The 15338-nt window shown below is 30.3% G+C and overlaps 1 protein-coding gene across 1 annotated transcript in view; it reads right to left on the reverse strand.

Annotated features, from left to right (window-relative positions):
• Positions 1-648: 648 nt before the first annotated feature.
• Positions 649-15338, reverse strand: part of LOC143203020 (neuroligin-1) — a 294443-nt gene continuing 279753 nt past the window's right edge. The window contains exons 11-15 of the mRNA XM_076415110.1: positions 9803-9952; positions 5624-5834; positions 5398-5564; positions 4844-5086; positions 649-3095 (exon numbers count right to left, since the gene is read on the reverse strand). Coding sequence (XP_076271225.1) covers positions 2878-3095; positions 4844-5086; positions 5398-5564; positions 5624-5834; positions 9803-9952 — 989 coding nt within the window. The 3' untranslated portion in view covers positions 649-2877. The remainder of the gene's footprint in view (positions 3096-4843; positions 5087-5397; positions 5565-5623; positions 5835-9802; positions 9953-15338) is intronic.

Below are 15338 nucleotides of genomic sequence, written 5' to 3' on the forward strand. Positions count from 1 at the left end.
TAAAAATATTAATGGTGCTTTAGTCAGTACTTGAAATCAATTAAATTAAAACCAATTAAAACTCACCTAAAATTGTAATGCAGTTAATGACAAGAGTCGTCATGAAAACGATGAATAAGCTTTTATTTGCGAGAGCATACTTTTGTAGAATTTCTCTTTCGACGCAGGACACATCTGATGCCGATCTGTGCTCAATAGGTCATAAAATTAATTTTTGATGCTTGTGACAAATAAATAAATGACGAATCAAAGCAAATGAAATAAAATCTGCTTGAATTATCTCTTGTTTATGCTTTGTAGTATGACATACGAGAAGTGACTAATTCAGAGTGATTTTAGAGTAAGATTTTTTATATAGGAAATCCCCTAATGAAGTGACTTTCTACATGTCATGTATGTGAGATATTTATTGCTCACCGGGTCGATTGTTGAACCACTAATAAGGTAATAAAAAATGTTTTGGGAACAACTAACAATTGAAGAAAAAAATAAGTTTTACTGTTAGCTTATTTTATTTTAACAGGAAAAGGAATGAGTGGGGTTTTGATGGCAATTTAATTAGTCTGATGCCCTTTCAATATAAGGTAAAATAACCTTTACAATTATAAAAAATAATTAACAAAATAATACTAATCAGATAAACTCGTATTTTCTTATATCAGATATTTATTTAAACAATTTAGACGTCACATCGATAAAGGATGCATTCTTTTGATTTACAGACTTTTATTAAATATCGTTTACTAATAAAATTAAAACATAAAATATATACATACACATAAAAATATTGAGCTATACTTGGATAAAGGAAAACCGGTCGATTCTAGTTGCACAATTCCATTTTAACGTAAGTTTTAACGTGACCCTACTTTGACAATCGAGTCTAAATCAATCTAAAGTTGGTAATCGGGCCAGGTGGGTTTTCCTTGATCCATAAGAATTTTGATTTCGTTTGTAACAAATGCACTAACTTGTACTCAATAAGGCCATAAGTATATACACCCATATTTTTTACATTAATTAATTTAGTTCCACTTTTAATGAGATATTACATTGGCAGTAGATTAAAAAATACTCAATGCAATACAGAAAGAAGATCTTTTTAAAGGGCATTAACAAATTATTGTCCAAAATAACAAAGTTCGTTGATTCAAAGAAAAAATGTTTTTTTTTAACCCTCTGAAATCTCCTTTCGTTTATTTTAATACCCAGTAGTCATAAACTCATTTCTTAATTATTTAAAGACTTCTTAGTTCGTTGTGTTTTATCCCTTTAATTATATTGAAAACTATCTTACAGGACTGACCATCATTACATATTAGGCCTACAGTATACACAATTAACTGTTAGAAAGCTTCATATATTGTTACCCTGTTTCGGTGAGATATTGCATCATTATATCGAGAAAAACAACGGTTTTTCTTTATTGAAGAGATGAATGTATGAGTATTGAGTCAGTTTATAAAAAGTAAATAGTGAAAAACGTGTAATATTTATATAAAATTTATGTACAATTGTTAGTTTGATCTTTTCTTTGATTAATATACTTGTAATTGTTGATAACATACAATAGTATATAGGTCTTTGATTGTCGAATATTATCAACAACATTCTCGTTAAAGGAAAAAGTGTGAAAGGAGTTGCTTTAATTTAGTTCTTTACCAATATTAAGTGCTTTATTTACAATTTTCTAACACTCCTTTTGTCATAAAATTTCGCCCATACAATTTCTGAATTACCGAAATAAAAATACACTTTATAAGTGGATAAATGATGCAAAAATTCCATCATTGCATAATGCATTGCAGTTCAATAACAATTCATCATTAACCCATGGAATAATGCAATGTAAAAATAATGTACATATTTATAATTCAATATAAGTATAAAAATTGTATTGTATCATAAATAAAGTAAAAATATGTTCTTAGAATACTAAATGCCATAGTATTAAGCAGCTAACATAATAACTAATTTGATAATATTTTTACCTGTTCAAGTGTTGTGTGAGCTGCCTAATATTAGTAAGGTAAGTAAGGTAAGGTATAAGTAAATATTAGTAATTTATTTTGTTTAAATTATGTTACAATAGTTCTATTGTCAATGACAATATAGTTGCCTAAATTGGTTTAAAAATAACCCTAGTAAAATAAATAGTTCGATTTAATTTAACTATAAATTCAATGATTTTTGTAAGTTGATCGCTATTAAATTATTGTGGTTCTTGTTAAAATCAAATCCATTTAAATTCCTAATTGTTTAATTACAGCACAGTGTTTTTAAATATCTAAATTTTACCGAACAAATAGAGTTAATCTAAATAGAAAAAGCTCTTGAATACTCTGTCAGAAATGACGAAGAGTTGTTCGAATAAAAAAATGGGGACTAATTTTAAGTTTTTACTTTACTTTAAGCTTTTTATTTTGTCAGGACTATTTCGTTTGGTGAGTTTTAAAATATTGCATCAAGAGCTTATACAACTAACAATACCCGAACCCAGAATATCTAACAATTCCATATCAAATCCTTCGTCTATGACTCAAATATTATGACAATCGCAGTGCAGTTAATGTTTTTATAACATAGAACCATTCAGTCAGATATGATGAGATTTTCAGTATTCATCCAATAATAAAAACGGTTTTACATTTAATATCAATATATACAGGGTATAGTTTACGTATATGTGTGTATTATAATTGTCGGTACTTCATAAATTACCCTGCAGCTTTAAATTTGAAGCTAGAGATCAAATGCATCCGAAGACTTTGGTTTCCTGATGTTTATTTACAATATTGTAATGTTTAGCGTAAAATAAATAAATAAATATATGGGGATTAGTTCCTTAGTTTTTAGATTTACAGTGGTAGACGATACTCATACAGAAATTTCTTGAATCTGGACACGTTTCTTCATCGTACCGGGTGTGGTCGGTACGCCGTGAGATCTCAAGATACCTGTCTGGTTATAACCGGTCGTTGGAGGCTGACCTTTTGGAGGAGGAGGGGGTTCCGGTATTGTGGGGCTGGTAGTACTACAGTGTTGCTCGGGGTTGTTGGTGGTAGTTACGTCAGGCGGAAGAGCGTGCGAATTGCCTGAAATATTATACAGTATTAGTAAATGTATCTTTAAGAAATTTACCGCTATGTTCTACACAAACACCAGGAATCTGTCGTAAATTTCCAAAGATTACACATATAAATAGTAATAACTTAGTTAGAGATGGTTAAATGTCCCCAATTCCTATTATACAAATGTTAAAACTATCAAATTTGCTGGATTTAATATCACGTTATTATGGCGAAGGTGCCAGTAAATTTTGTTTTACAGTTTTTACAAAGTAGGCTTTTATATTGTGTTATTCATATTTTTGGTTTCTAATTCCTATTGTTTTTTGATGAACACAGTTGTTTTAGTAGCATATTGGTATAATCACATATGGACCAGCAGTATATTCCCGAGAGGAAACTGGGGGAGAAAAAAAAACAACGCGAAGTACTGTACTAGTGCGGGGGATTTAGGAAACGGGAAATGGGACGATACTCTTTCGGGAAAAATGAAAGTTTTTTTTCCCTTAACGCCGAACTTTATTAGCCGCATGGGAGTTTCATAAATGTGTCTGAGATAGTCTGGAAGTTTCGTCGCTTTCGTAAATCTGGAGCGGATGTCAGGCTGCAGGATATATATCGTATAAGCATTTTAATATCGGGTTTTGTCTATTTATTCTGCTTGAAGTTGCGATGGAATTTTTATTGTTATTCTTGAACATGTTGCCGGTTTACATATATTGGTATAAGGCTCGGATAATATTTAAATTTGTTCTTTCTTGTACTGTTCGTATGTTGGTACTACTGTATGTGAATTGAACCAATGATGAATCACAGCATTTTTACTGAATTAATATAAAAGGCCGAGAAAACAGTATTTTCAGTTTTTCCTAATAGGTGGTTTGTTTGGTGCATAAACTGAAATACTCATTAGCATTTGATTCTCAAGTTCGCAAAAAATAAACATAGTAGAATGAAAGAAAAGAGATAGATAAGAATTAAAAAAAACCAATAACTTAATTTTCAACATATTTTTTGAGAGTGTAGGGTTATTTATGAACTATAAAATATGAATCTTGTCTTTTTGATTAAGGTAACAAAAGGATTCAGGAACATGGTTTTCACCATTTTTAAAATAATTTTGCTTATATATTTTTGTATTTTTATGTATTGTTTATACATTTCGATAATATCTCTTGCTTATCGATTATATGAAATTGAAACATTTTCCAATAAAAATAAATAAATTGAAAAATAAATGGAAAACGCAAAATTGTTTTGGTATAATAGTATATCGAATATGTTTTCATTACTTCAGGATATATGTGAATTTCCTGTATGAGTATCGGTTATTGCATACTTTTGTATTAATTTCCTATAATTCTATAGAGTCGATATGTCAGAATAAATTTTAAATATTGTCTTACTATTTGTTATTTATATGATACATCAAACAAAATTGTAAATTATGAAATGCTAACATTATTATATTTATATGTGTTATTTTTAAAAAAAGTTACAAAATTGTATTGTTTAAAAGGTTAAACTTTAGTTAAACTAAGGTCATTTTGATTTCTGTTGTTTAATTGATATATTTAAAAAAAATAATAGAATTTAATCTGCTTTTGAACACATTGTGAAGTTATTTTTTACATTAACATATTTTATTACATTAACATATTTTTTAAATGTATTTTATAATTACTAGGCATTAGACGAAGCCCAAAATATAAAACAAAAGAAACTTAATAAATCACATTCACTAGTTTATTTTAAGCAATAAAACTATACGTTACCTTCGGGTCGTTTAGCAGGCGGGGGAGATGAATTGAATTCCTGCAATGGCAGTTCGGTCATTTGAACATCCGCCATTGATATTTTGTCGCTATTATAATCGCCGATAAAGTTCGGTATCGCCTCTCGTTTGAAGCTTCCAACTCTGGACATGGTGTGGTAAGGGCTCTTGTTACAATTATATTGCATTTGTCTGGTTTCAAACACTTTATCGTATGATTCACCTGTTGATGTACTGCAGCTTCCTGTTGGAAATATGAAGTAGTTTATTGTTTACATGTCCATAACAGTGAAAAAAATATGGTCATTAATTTTACCATATTTTTATCCTATGTATTTTAGGATTCAATAAAAGTATGACAATTTAATACAAACAGGTGTGTATTATAAATTAGCTTAACGACTACTTGATATAAAGACATGCTGTGTATTTAATTTATACAAATTCGCGATGTTTTGATATAATTTGCATAATCTTTAGCTCTATATTACATAGAACATACATATAACTGGAAATAGGGAACTAGGGTTTTCGAAAGTAAATAAATTGTTTTACCTTGTTCAGCCATTTCCTCCTTTTGCTTTTGTTTACTTTTACCTCGGTCTCTTTGATGGTAAATTCCGGCGAATATTAAAATGTTGAGTAGCAGCAAGAAGCAGCCGACTGCTATTGTAACTGTGAGCGCTGTGGTATACGACTGATAGTGGCTGGAAGCCAATTTCCTGAGAAATAAAATTTAATATTCAGAATAAAGAATGCCCGAATGAAGCGGCGCGATTACCGTAGTAAATTATTGGGATTTTTCGTTTGCATTATGATTGTTGTGTTGGGTGGACATTCGGTGGTGGTGGCTTGCAGGGCGGTATCTGATTTCGGCGGCGGTGGAGTAGGGGCTGGGACGGTGGACGAAATTCGAACTGTTACAGGAGGCTGTGGAGGATTGACGTAGTTCAAGTATGGAGGACGTTCTTTAAGCTGAGGTCTGACTGATCCTGGAATAAAAATAATAGGTTAATTTAAATAAGTTTAGATTCAAGTTTAGATTCAAGAGAAGATAAACATTCATCAGATGGGTTCAAGGATACATGAGGTATTTCTGCTCAGGAATAAATTCAGCTAAATTTCCAACTTGTTAACTTCTTTGTACCATACCTATCAGTTATGACAGCGACATTTACTATTGGTTATGTAGTTTTAGTAGGATTTGACTGACTGATTCTTTCATACTGTATGTAATGGTACCAAAAATACAATCTATTATATGTATTGAAAAATATGATGGTATTTACATCTAATTACATCTGTATGTGTAATCCAGTCATGTATATTATAAAGATTTTTAAATTCGAATATAGAATAAGAGCAAAAAATTAATGTGAAATTATTTTCTGCTTTTAACGATGTAAGAAATGATCATGATGCCTGAGGATGACCAAAAATGGTAAGATTTTGAGGGAATATTTATATAATTACTCCAAGGGATGACACGGGAAAAAAGTCTGAATGATAGTGAACATGCAAACATATCCTATTAATTGATCACAACTAAGAAGAAAATCTACATCTACAATTCATAACAAAATTGGCCGTTGTAATAATATTGCGTTGTTTTGAATTATTCCAAATAAAATATTACTAGAAGAACAATACAAAATTGTTAAACAGAAAAAAAAAAACACTCTGTTAGATTTACGTGTAATTGCTATCCAAGCAACATTTGTCTCTCAATGCTTTCGCGACCGTAATACAATCGATTTACGCCACTGCTTCGCAGTCGTTGCATACACTTTTGTTCCTTGTTTCTTAACCGAAAACAAGCGCAGCAGAATATCCAGTCCCGCTTTTGAGAGAATTGTTATTTGCTCGTCTATTCTGCCACGAATGAAGTGTTTTAGAGTGAATTCAGTCACATTTGGTTTTCGGCAATTAAAGTGTCGGTTGTTTTAACGCCGAGGGTATTTTAATATATGGTTAATTTTATGTGGCGTTCTTTATTACATGAGATAGAATCCATCTGTTGGTTTCTTCTTGAAAAATTACAGTCAAAATTAAATTTTTTTAGTTAAATAGCTTTTATATATAGTTTTATATTTTATAATTTTTTTATAGAGTTTTTCTAAGTACTAAATGAATTACTTGATCTGCCTTGAACCAAAACAAATCCGTCGGTGATCGGGTGTTACGATTAACATTTTATCGTTTTGTATTCATTTTTCAATTACCTCACGATCGATATAGTTCTCCAACGATCGAGTGGGTATGTTTTGTACCACCTATACAGTCATAAATTTTCGATAATTCAATTTATATAACGGCAATTCCGTTACGTATATTTACAGCGAAGGGGCAGCCGAACTGATACCGAATCATATTTTATTTAATTTTCGCCAGCCCTTCCTAATTTAGTTTCCTTTTCGTTTCGCATAAATTTTCAAATTTCCCAAAAGCTACTGCGACCGCTGACGAATTTATATCTTCAAATCACCGGCGAGGGAGCGAGACGGAGAAACGATGGACCAGCAGGACGTCTCCTCGTAAATATGCAAAAATTATTTTTAGGCAAGCGGAGTTTATATTTTATGTATACGTTCTTGTTTCGGATTATGTCGAAATGTTTTGGATGCTAAATTATAATAGATGGTGTATCGAACACCGTCACGTCACTCTTTGAGTATTTTTAAAACTATTCTTATTTAATATATTTTGTTAAAAGTCATAAAACCATAAAATAGTTAATGAGAAACCAATGGCGTCAATGCAGAAAACATGTTAAAATAAGAGTTTCAGTCTAACCCTGTTTATAATATTAATGGATATAGGATCTCAAAATATGTAAAAAATAGAAATGGCGTTAGGAGCTTTTGCAGGTGATGTAATAATAACTATTGACAAGCCACAGCATCTACAGAAAATCTTAAATAGATGGCATACGATGCTAAGAGAATGTGGTGTAATGCTGAATGAATGCAAAACGAAGGTTATGGTGATGCGACAGTCAAAAATAATGAGCAATCACTGGAAGTCAGGAGATGGAAATGAATGCTATCATTCAAAAGCCCATAAATTTGTACCTTGCAATAAATAGTAAAAGTAAAAAAAATAAATAGAAAAAAAGTGTACAAGGCAATTTACAGAGCAACCCAGACTTTCAGTTGCCGCCCGTGGGTATTACCAAAGAGAGATAAAAATAAGTTACAATCCGCAGAAACTAAATATCTCAGAATAATCAGGGGCCTAACAAAGTTATATAGAATGAGAAGTAAATAAATAATAAAAAGCCTTAATATTGCATCAGCGGAAGGATATATCGAAAGCAGACAATTCAACTGGTGGGGAGATTTACGGCACATGGAGAACTCAAGATAGGCAAAGAGAATAAGGAAAGCAAGAACAGAAAGGAGAATAGTCAGAGGCCGACCAAAATGAACTTAATAGGGTGAGCAGAGACAGATCTGATAATTCATAGTTATAACATCAATTCCGTGTTACTATTATTATGAAAACCTTTGATAAAATTACGTAATTCAATCAAACATGCATCAGCTACCACATGGCGAAGCATAATTCACCAAATCATTTGGTAGACAATATCTAGTAACCATATACTTGATAGTATCTCAATTTCTCTTTATTTCGTTTTTGGAAAACACATAACGAAACGATATATAAAAGAATAATCATAATAGGAGAATTGTTAGAATATTAAAGCTATTAAGAAGATAGTAAAGATTGCTAATATTATTGCAAGAACTATATATTAACAAATATACTGAAATCAGTAGATTACATGATGCAATATAGCGACTATAGTATTATTCGTAACTCCATAGCTTACAGAGACCTTAATCTTGACTGAACAAAAACAAATGGTTTTCCAATAACCAATAACGACAGGGAATCAGTGTACCTACGAAGAAAACAAACTTTCTTTTACTCTTATTCTCTTTTGGTTATTTCCCCTTTATAGTGTTTTGTTCCAGATAGAATCAGTTTGCGTTATATTGAAAGGAAACTCGTCGGTTGATGTCAATAAAGAAACATCCGAAATCAATCAGCTGTGTTCATAATAACGTTTGTCTCGCTTGTGTCGGGTTAATAAAATATTATCGAGTTTCCTGAGGAAACTTACTGTGGAATTATAGAAGGTTTAAGCATTTCTATTTTGATATGTTTTTATAATAAATATTTTATCTTTCTTTTTAGTTTGTCCAACACTTAAATTTTTTTTAAAACAAACATAAATTACTGATCATCATGAAAACAGCCACATAAGTTGCAGAAGTTTAATTTTTGGAACAGTGTCCGAAGAAGAAAAAGGAACTATAACTTTTATTGTTCCTACTTTAGTGTGTACAGTGAGAAAGTTCAGATCCCAAAGCATTTTAAGTAAAACAAAAATAGTTATAGAAATATATTTAAATATCAAAATGTATAATGATATGGATTTTATTTCTGTATAAAATACTCTCCAAATGTTTTCCGTTAATACGTAAATACTGCTCCGACCGAAAGCGTAAAAGCATAAAAAGAATCGAAGCTTGCCTTACCTTAGGACTGTGTAACATTCTTTGGTACCTTTCTTTTTGATTAGCTGCCCAATATTGACAGTTTTGCTTGCATATACAACATTGTAATTGAAAATAAACTAAATACTACTTTATTTAATCTTTACTAGCTAGGAAAATGTATAATATTTTTTTCAGCGAAGTTTTTCTTAAAACGTATTGATTAATAAAGTTTTCTCAATAAGTCGAATTTCTTGCAAAATAGAATACAATTTTACTCTAAGCACTGATTATATTTCATTCCCATTAAATTTGCTTTATATCTTTTCCTTTGAACACTGTCCCTAAATAAAATAGATAGCCTTAAAGAATCCGTACCTTTTTCAAGCATTGGTAAATAATAAAAGAAAAAACCCTTTTCTCCGGAAAGAATTACCATATTTTCTCTCACTTACCGTCGTAATATTGATCATCCTCCTCTTGGAAATGATGATGCCTCATGGACACGTCGTCACTCTCTCCGGGCCGATGCAGCTGCGGTATCAGATTGAGCCAGAGTGACATTTTATGTCCCCTGTAATGGTCTCTTCTTTCGGTACGGCTTCCTGAAACGATAATACATCTTTCACGCTACGTTTATGACGGGAAAGGGGTATTTATTCTGATAGGAAGCCATTGTCTCTATTCAACCAGTGGCGGTGGATTATTATTTTGCATAAATATTTCATACATCATTTTGATTAAATAATGGGATGCAGACAAAGTAACTTTCATGTTTTTAATGATAATTTATTCATAGCGTCGTTTTGATGATCTTTTGCCACTTCTGATATTTGGTAAAACCATAATTCCTGTAGAAATTCTGAAGTTTCTGAATAAAAAGCTGAACCAAGTGATTTTCATAAGCCCTTTTGGAGATAACTTTATACTGGTAAGAGAGTTTGGTAAGGCCTAAAGCACATAGTAGTCTGATGGGGTAAGGTCATGACTATAGTGACAATATATAAACACCTAATATAATTGAGACAGAATTGATGAAAATGAGGAGTCTTAGTCTTCCATTGTGGCCAGACTACCAAACTACTGCATTTCAACACTCTGGTCAAACATTCGGCAGTATTCTCAACAGATATATTAATAATGAACAGTCATCACTCATAAATTAAGTTTATAATATTTAAACATTTGTTTATAATATTTAAACATTTGATTTGATTGTTATTTATTGTTATAAATTAGTTAATCAAATAATAATTAGTTATCATAATAATCAACACATACATATTTCGGTGAAAAAATCTGTATCTGAGTTCGAAACATTTTCATTGCTTCAGGCTGGGTAACAGTAAATGACAAGTAACGTTGTGTAGTCTCGACGAGTATTCGGAAAAAGATTTTATACGCAAAACGATAGAAGTTCTTAATGGGCATACTTTTTTTTGGTCGAAACACGCAAGGTATTTTGAATATTTATTGTTTTGAAACGTTTAAAATATTCAACGAATTCAGTAAACTTTTTCGAATTTCTCTCCGATGTGGCGGTAATTTAATAATAAAAAGGGCCCTCGTAAAGTTGTTGCTGGAATGTCGTAATATTCAGCTAGGGACAAAGAATACAAGCGACGACATAAATAAGCCCCGAAAGTGGAAAAGTTGGAGATTTGGCAGTAAAATGAATTTACGGTCTTCGTTTATCGATGGGACTTATTAAAAATGATAAATAATGATGGAAATTCCTTCTGTTTTATGATCCTTTATATATCGAGTAAATAATAGACGAAATATGTACGAATATGTCAGAACAATAGTCCGGAATTGATGTACTGGAGATATGTTTTTATAGTTATTGTCAATTCATATTTAATGCCTCCATGTTTTATACTTTATTTTTCACTTTCATTAAAATGTCCTCCAAATAATGAGTTGCTTTTTTATATTGTTCGACTGGTGCTTCCTTAATTTTTCAATAATAAAGCATTTTACTTCTAAATATTTAATGAAACCTCTAAGCGGTTAAGAAAAGTATAAATAAAGTTATGTGTAAATAAAACGTGTACCTGACTTCACATTATAAAAAATTATAATGCAAAAAACGTAAATTCAACATGAAGCTAAATCCAAATCTAAAGCCAATTAATTTTTTGTCCCTGTACTTATCCTACCCACCCAAGATATTCTAGGTTCATCAGATCTTAAATCTGTTCGTAAAAAACTAATTGAAACCACAAAAACAACTCAACTTCAGACGAAGGAGAAACATATTTGCGAATTATGTATCTTTGGACTGGGTCCTTTGATCCCTTCTTTATGCTAATTCTTCTTGCCTGTCTCTCATGTCAAAACTTGATGAATTTAATTGATTTAAGTTAAATTTCAGTATCTAGAATAACATTTTAAATTTATATCTGTAATTATGAAAAATAGTAGACATATATATTTAATTAAAGAGTACAAGAAATAGTGCCTTTTATGTTTTCTTCCTTTGATAAAACAAAATGTACTAGTTCTATTGATATTTGAGGTTATTAACGTTTTATTAGATTGACATTTGAGATGTGCTACTTACAAAGATACATTCTTTAAGAAAGATTTTTGGTCAAATCAGTAATCATTTTTTGTGATATCTATTTTGTGATTCTAAATTGTGATATTATATTTTCCTGCTATATTAAAGTAAAATGTAAAAGGTTAAAAAAAATATCAGACGTAAAACTAGATATATGGCCAAACCTGAAGTAACTTTCTGTATTCTCTGGAATATTCTAGTGGTCGAGAAATAGGGATTTCATAAAAAATGGGCTTTTCCTTTTTGAGGGATAGTCTAAACGAGAATGATAGATCAAGCGCCTGAAAAAAAACTGGAGCCGTTATTCATATAAGAGGATAATTCTTTGGTATATTTTAAGTATACAGGCAATTTTCAAGATTATTTTTATCTATTTTTCTATTTCTAATTATGTAAAATGTATTTAGTGAAAGGGTTAACATTTCATAGTGTTATAAAAATGAATACGTAATAGTTGAAAAGTATTAAGTTATTAAAATGTTTGTTAACTTAATATCCGTATCAATGAACATTATCAGCAATCGGCTAAGAAGTTTGTAGTATTATGCAAAGCGCCATGTTCATTTGCCAATTACATTCGTTATTACTTTGAAAATCAAAGAAGAGACGACATCTCCTTGATGAATATCGACGTCGGATCTCAAATGAATTTGAAAAATTACGTCGCACATACAGCTCATTGAACCATCGTAAGATACCTGAATAATTTTCAATCAAGTCAGCGGCCATATCATTATAGTAGGCCAACATTAATATATTAAGAAATAAACATAACTTATTAATAAAAAGGTTGTTCATCACAAATAACAGACCTTATTTTTATTTTGTTCCAGTTTTATTTACATATTGTTATGAATCACTGTAATAAAATGTTGTTAATATTTCATTAGCTTCGGCTATATTCAAACGAGATGCTGAACTAAATAAATACTATACGCAAAAGCTGAAAATATGGTCTAACCCTCGGTAATTTTTTTCTCGAGAGTATTATGGTGGTACAGAAAAAGGGTTTTAATAAAAAAATGGACTTTTTCTTTTAGGGTATATTCCAGACAACGGTGATGTATCATATTTAATTCTGGCATCCCAAATCATATTCTGTTGTAATTTGACAACAGGCTGCGACTTTTAGATTAGGTTATAATCATTTCTATTATTGTGTTAACAAAAATGTATTGAGTAACATTGTAATTATATGACTTCAACTTGGCACTGCCTGTGTCATAACAATAACGAAACAAGTGGTAATGAAATATTTACATTTTAAATTTATTTATTAATCTCGAATAAAGAATTTGTAATAATTAAGCAATACGCCTAATTTAAAAATAATTGGCGAACTTTATTAATTTCACGCCGTCTCTATTTGTTTTAATATTTATAATGATGATACAGTACGGCTAACGTTAGCGTTTTTTTCAAAAGGGACTTGATATATCATTTTCGTCTGGACTATTCCTCAAAAGGAAAACCCCATTTTTTATTAAATCCCTATTTCTGTCCCACTATAATATTCTAGAGAATATAGAAACTTACTTCAGGTTCGGCTATATTTCTAGTTTTACGTCTGATGTTTTTTTTAAGTTATATATGTAACATATGGGATTATATAAAATATTACTTTATCTTTGAGTATTATTGGTGTGATATTTGAGTGAAAAGGCTTATAAACTATAGTTAAAATAATGTAGTTAAAGTGATAAATCGTAAACATCAGTAAGTAAGCAATAATAATGGTTTTATAAAAATTTTAATATATTTATTATATAATAGATAATTCTGGTCTAAAATTTTGAGAAAAATAATAAAGTATAAGACTTAGTTTTGACGATTTAAATTAAATAAATTTATTTTATTTGTTAAGTATTATTTTTTTATGTATTTACTATATAACTATTCCTAATAATAATAAAGAAAACACCAAAATGATATCCTCGTATCTGGATATAAAATACCTTTAAAAGAAATGAATTTTGAAAATAAACCTGAAATAAATTGTTCCCAATGACCTTACGAATTTTATGTTAACCCTAAATGTCTATTTTATGAGAGTGAGATTTCGGAGGGTTTTTTCTCCATTCAATTACTCACGTTTGGCCCTAAAGAGAAAACATCGATTTTTAAAAATAAATCCCCATTTGTTTTCGTATTTCAATTTTATTCATTTTTATGCAGCATTTTTAAAAGGTAATAAATATTTTATTAGTATTATATCTTGCAAATGAATTAATTATACTACGTACCAATGAAAATGTTTCGTAATTAAAAATAGATTTTTTACTTTCTGAAAAAAAATAACCATGAAAATAACTGATTAAAAGATTGATACTCGATTTCTTTCTTGGCGAGTTCTCTTTGGAAGCAGCACACATGAGATGCCAATAAAATTAAGTGTTTATAGATTATAAATTTAATTTTGTGAGTGTATGGGGTCGTAAATTGCCACGAAATAATATTTTCAGACTACGTACGGCTATAATAAAGAATAAGGTGGTATTATTTTGTTATAAAAGGTGATTGAAGAAGGACCAACTACAACTTTTAGTGTTTCGTCTACTATTCGGGCCACTCCATGTTAAAATATTTCACCAGGTCCTATTCCTCTGGAAACTTTTAAAATGTAAACCACAACCGCACAGTAGAATAAGAAAATTACACAGACTGCACGAATTTCTATTAAATAAATCAAATAGTATGCATGACCTGTTCAACGAATAATTATTATGAAATAATTCTACTGCAGACATCGTCATAATTAGAACCAAACTATTCTCTGAAATAGCAATCGATGCAACTTATGTCGCAGCTACATAGCTCCATCCAATATCCATTCGTTGCATAAATTACAAAACATTTTCTATTATCCTGTAACCTTTCTAATAGCTTCGGCACATCAAACTTGTCTAATAGTAAGTCTCATATGCAGGGCGAAAACCTTTTAACTAAAATTCCTTGGCGAAAGTTTCTGAAACTCGTCAAGAATGCAATATTTCTGAGTGGTTGGATTCGTTAAAGTTTTTCAATAGGCAACTCTGAGAAATTCTTTTGTGACCTGGTTCGGTTAGATTTTAGACAGCGTGTATAGTTGGAAAGTTAAATTTCTTAAATATTATAAATGAACAAATGGCTTTATTTCCAGTAGGTTGTTGCACACTCCTCTATTGTAAAATTTGTTGTGGCCTATAATGTCATTTAGTCTACACTGCATAGAAATTTGCAATAGCTATATGTTTTTTATATTTGTAAGGCACCAATATATCGAGTTGAGATAACTTTATATAAATGATTCAAAACAGTTTTGTGGACAATGCTTATTTTCATATTAATATCGACAATGCTAACATACTCATCTTGATGGATTTTTTCTATAATTTCATTAGATTTTTCGATAAATGGACAACTAGTGCGGGATTTATCTTTCAGAT

This window comes from Rhynchophorus ferrugineus, unplaced genomic scaffold, assembly GCF_030347505.1.
Source record: "Rhynchophorus ferrugineus isolate W39M unplaced genomic scaffold, kcgeb_rfMv2 rfM9, whole genome shotgun sequence".
Taxonomy (NCBI): domain Eukaryota; kingdom Metazoa; phylum Arthropoda; class Insecta; order Coleoptera; family Curculionidae; genus Rhynchophorus; species Rhynchophorus ferrugineus.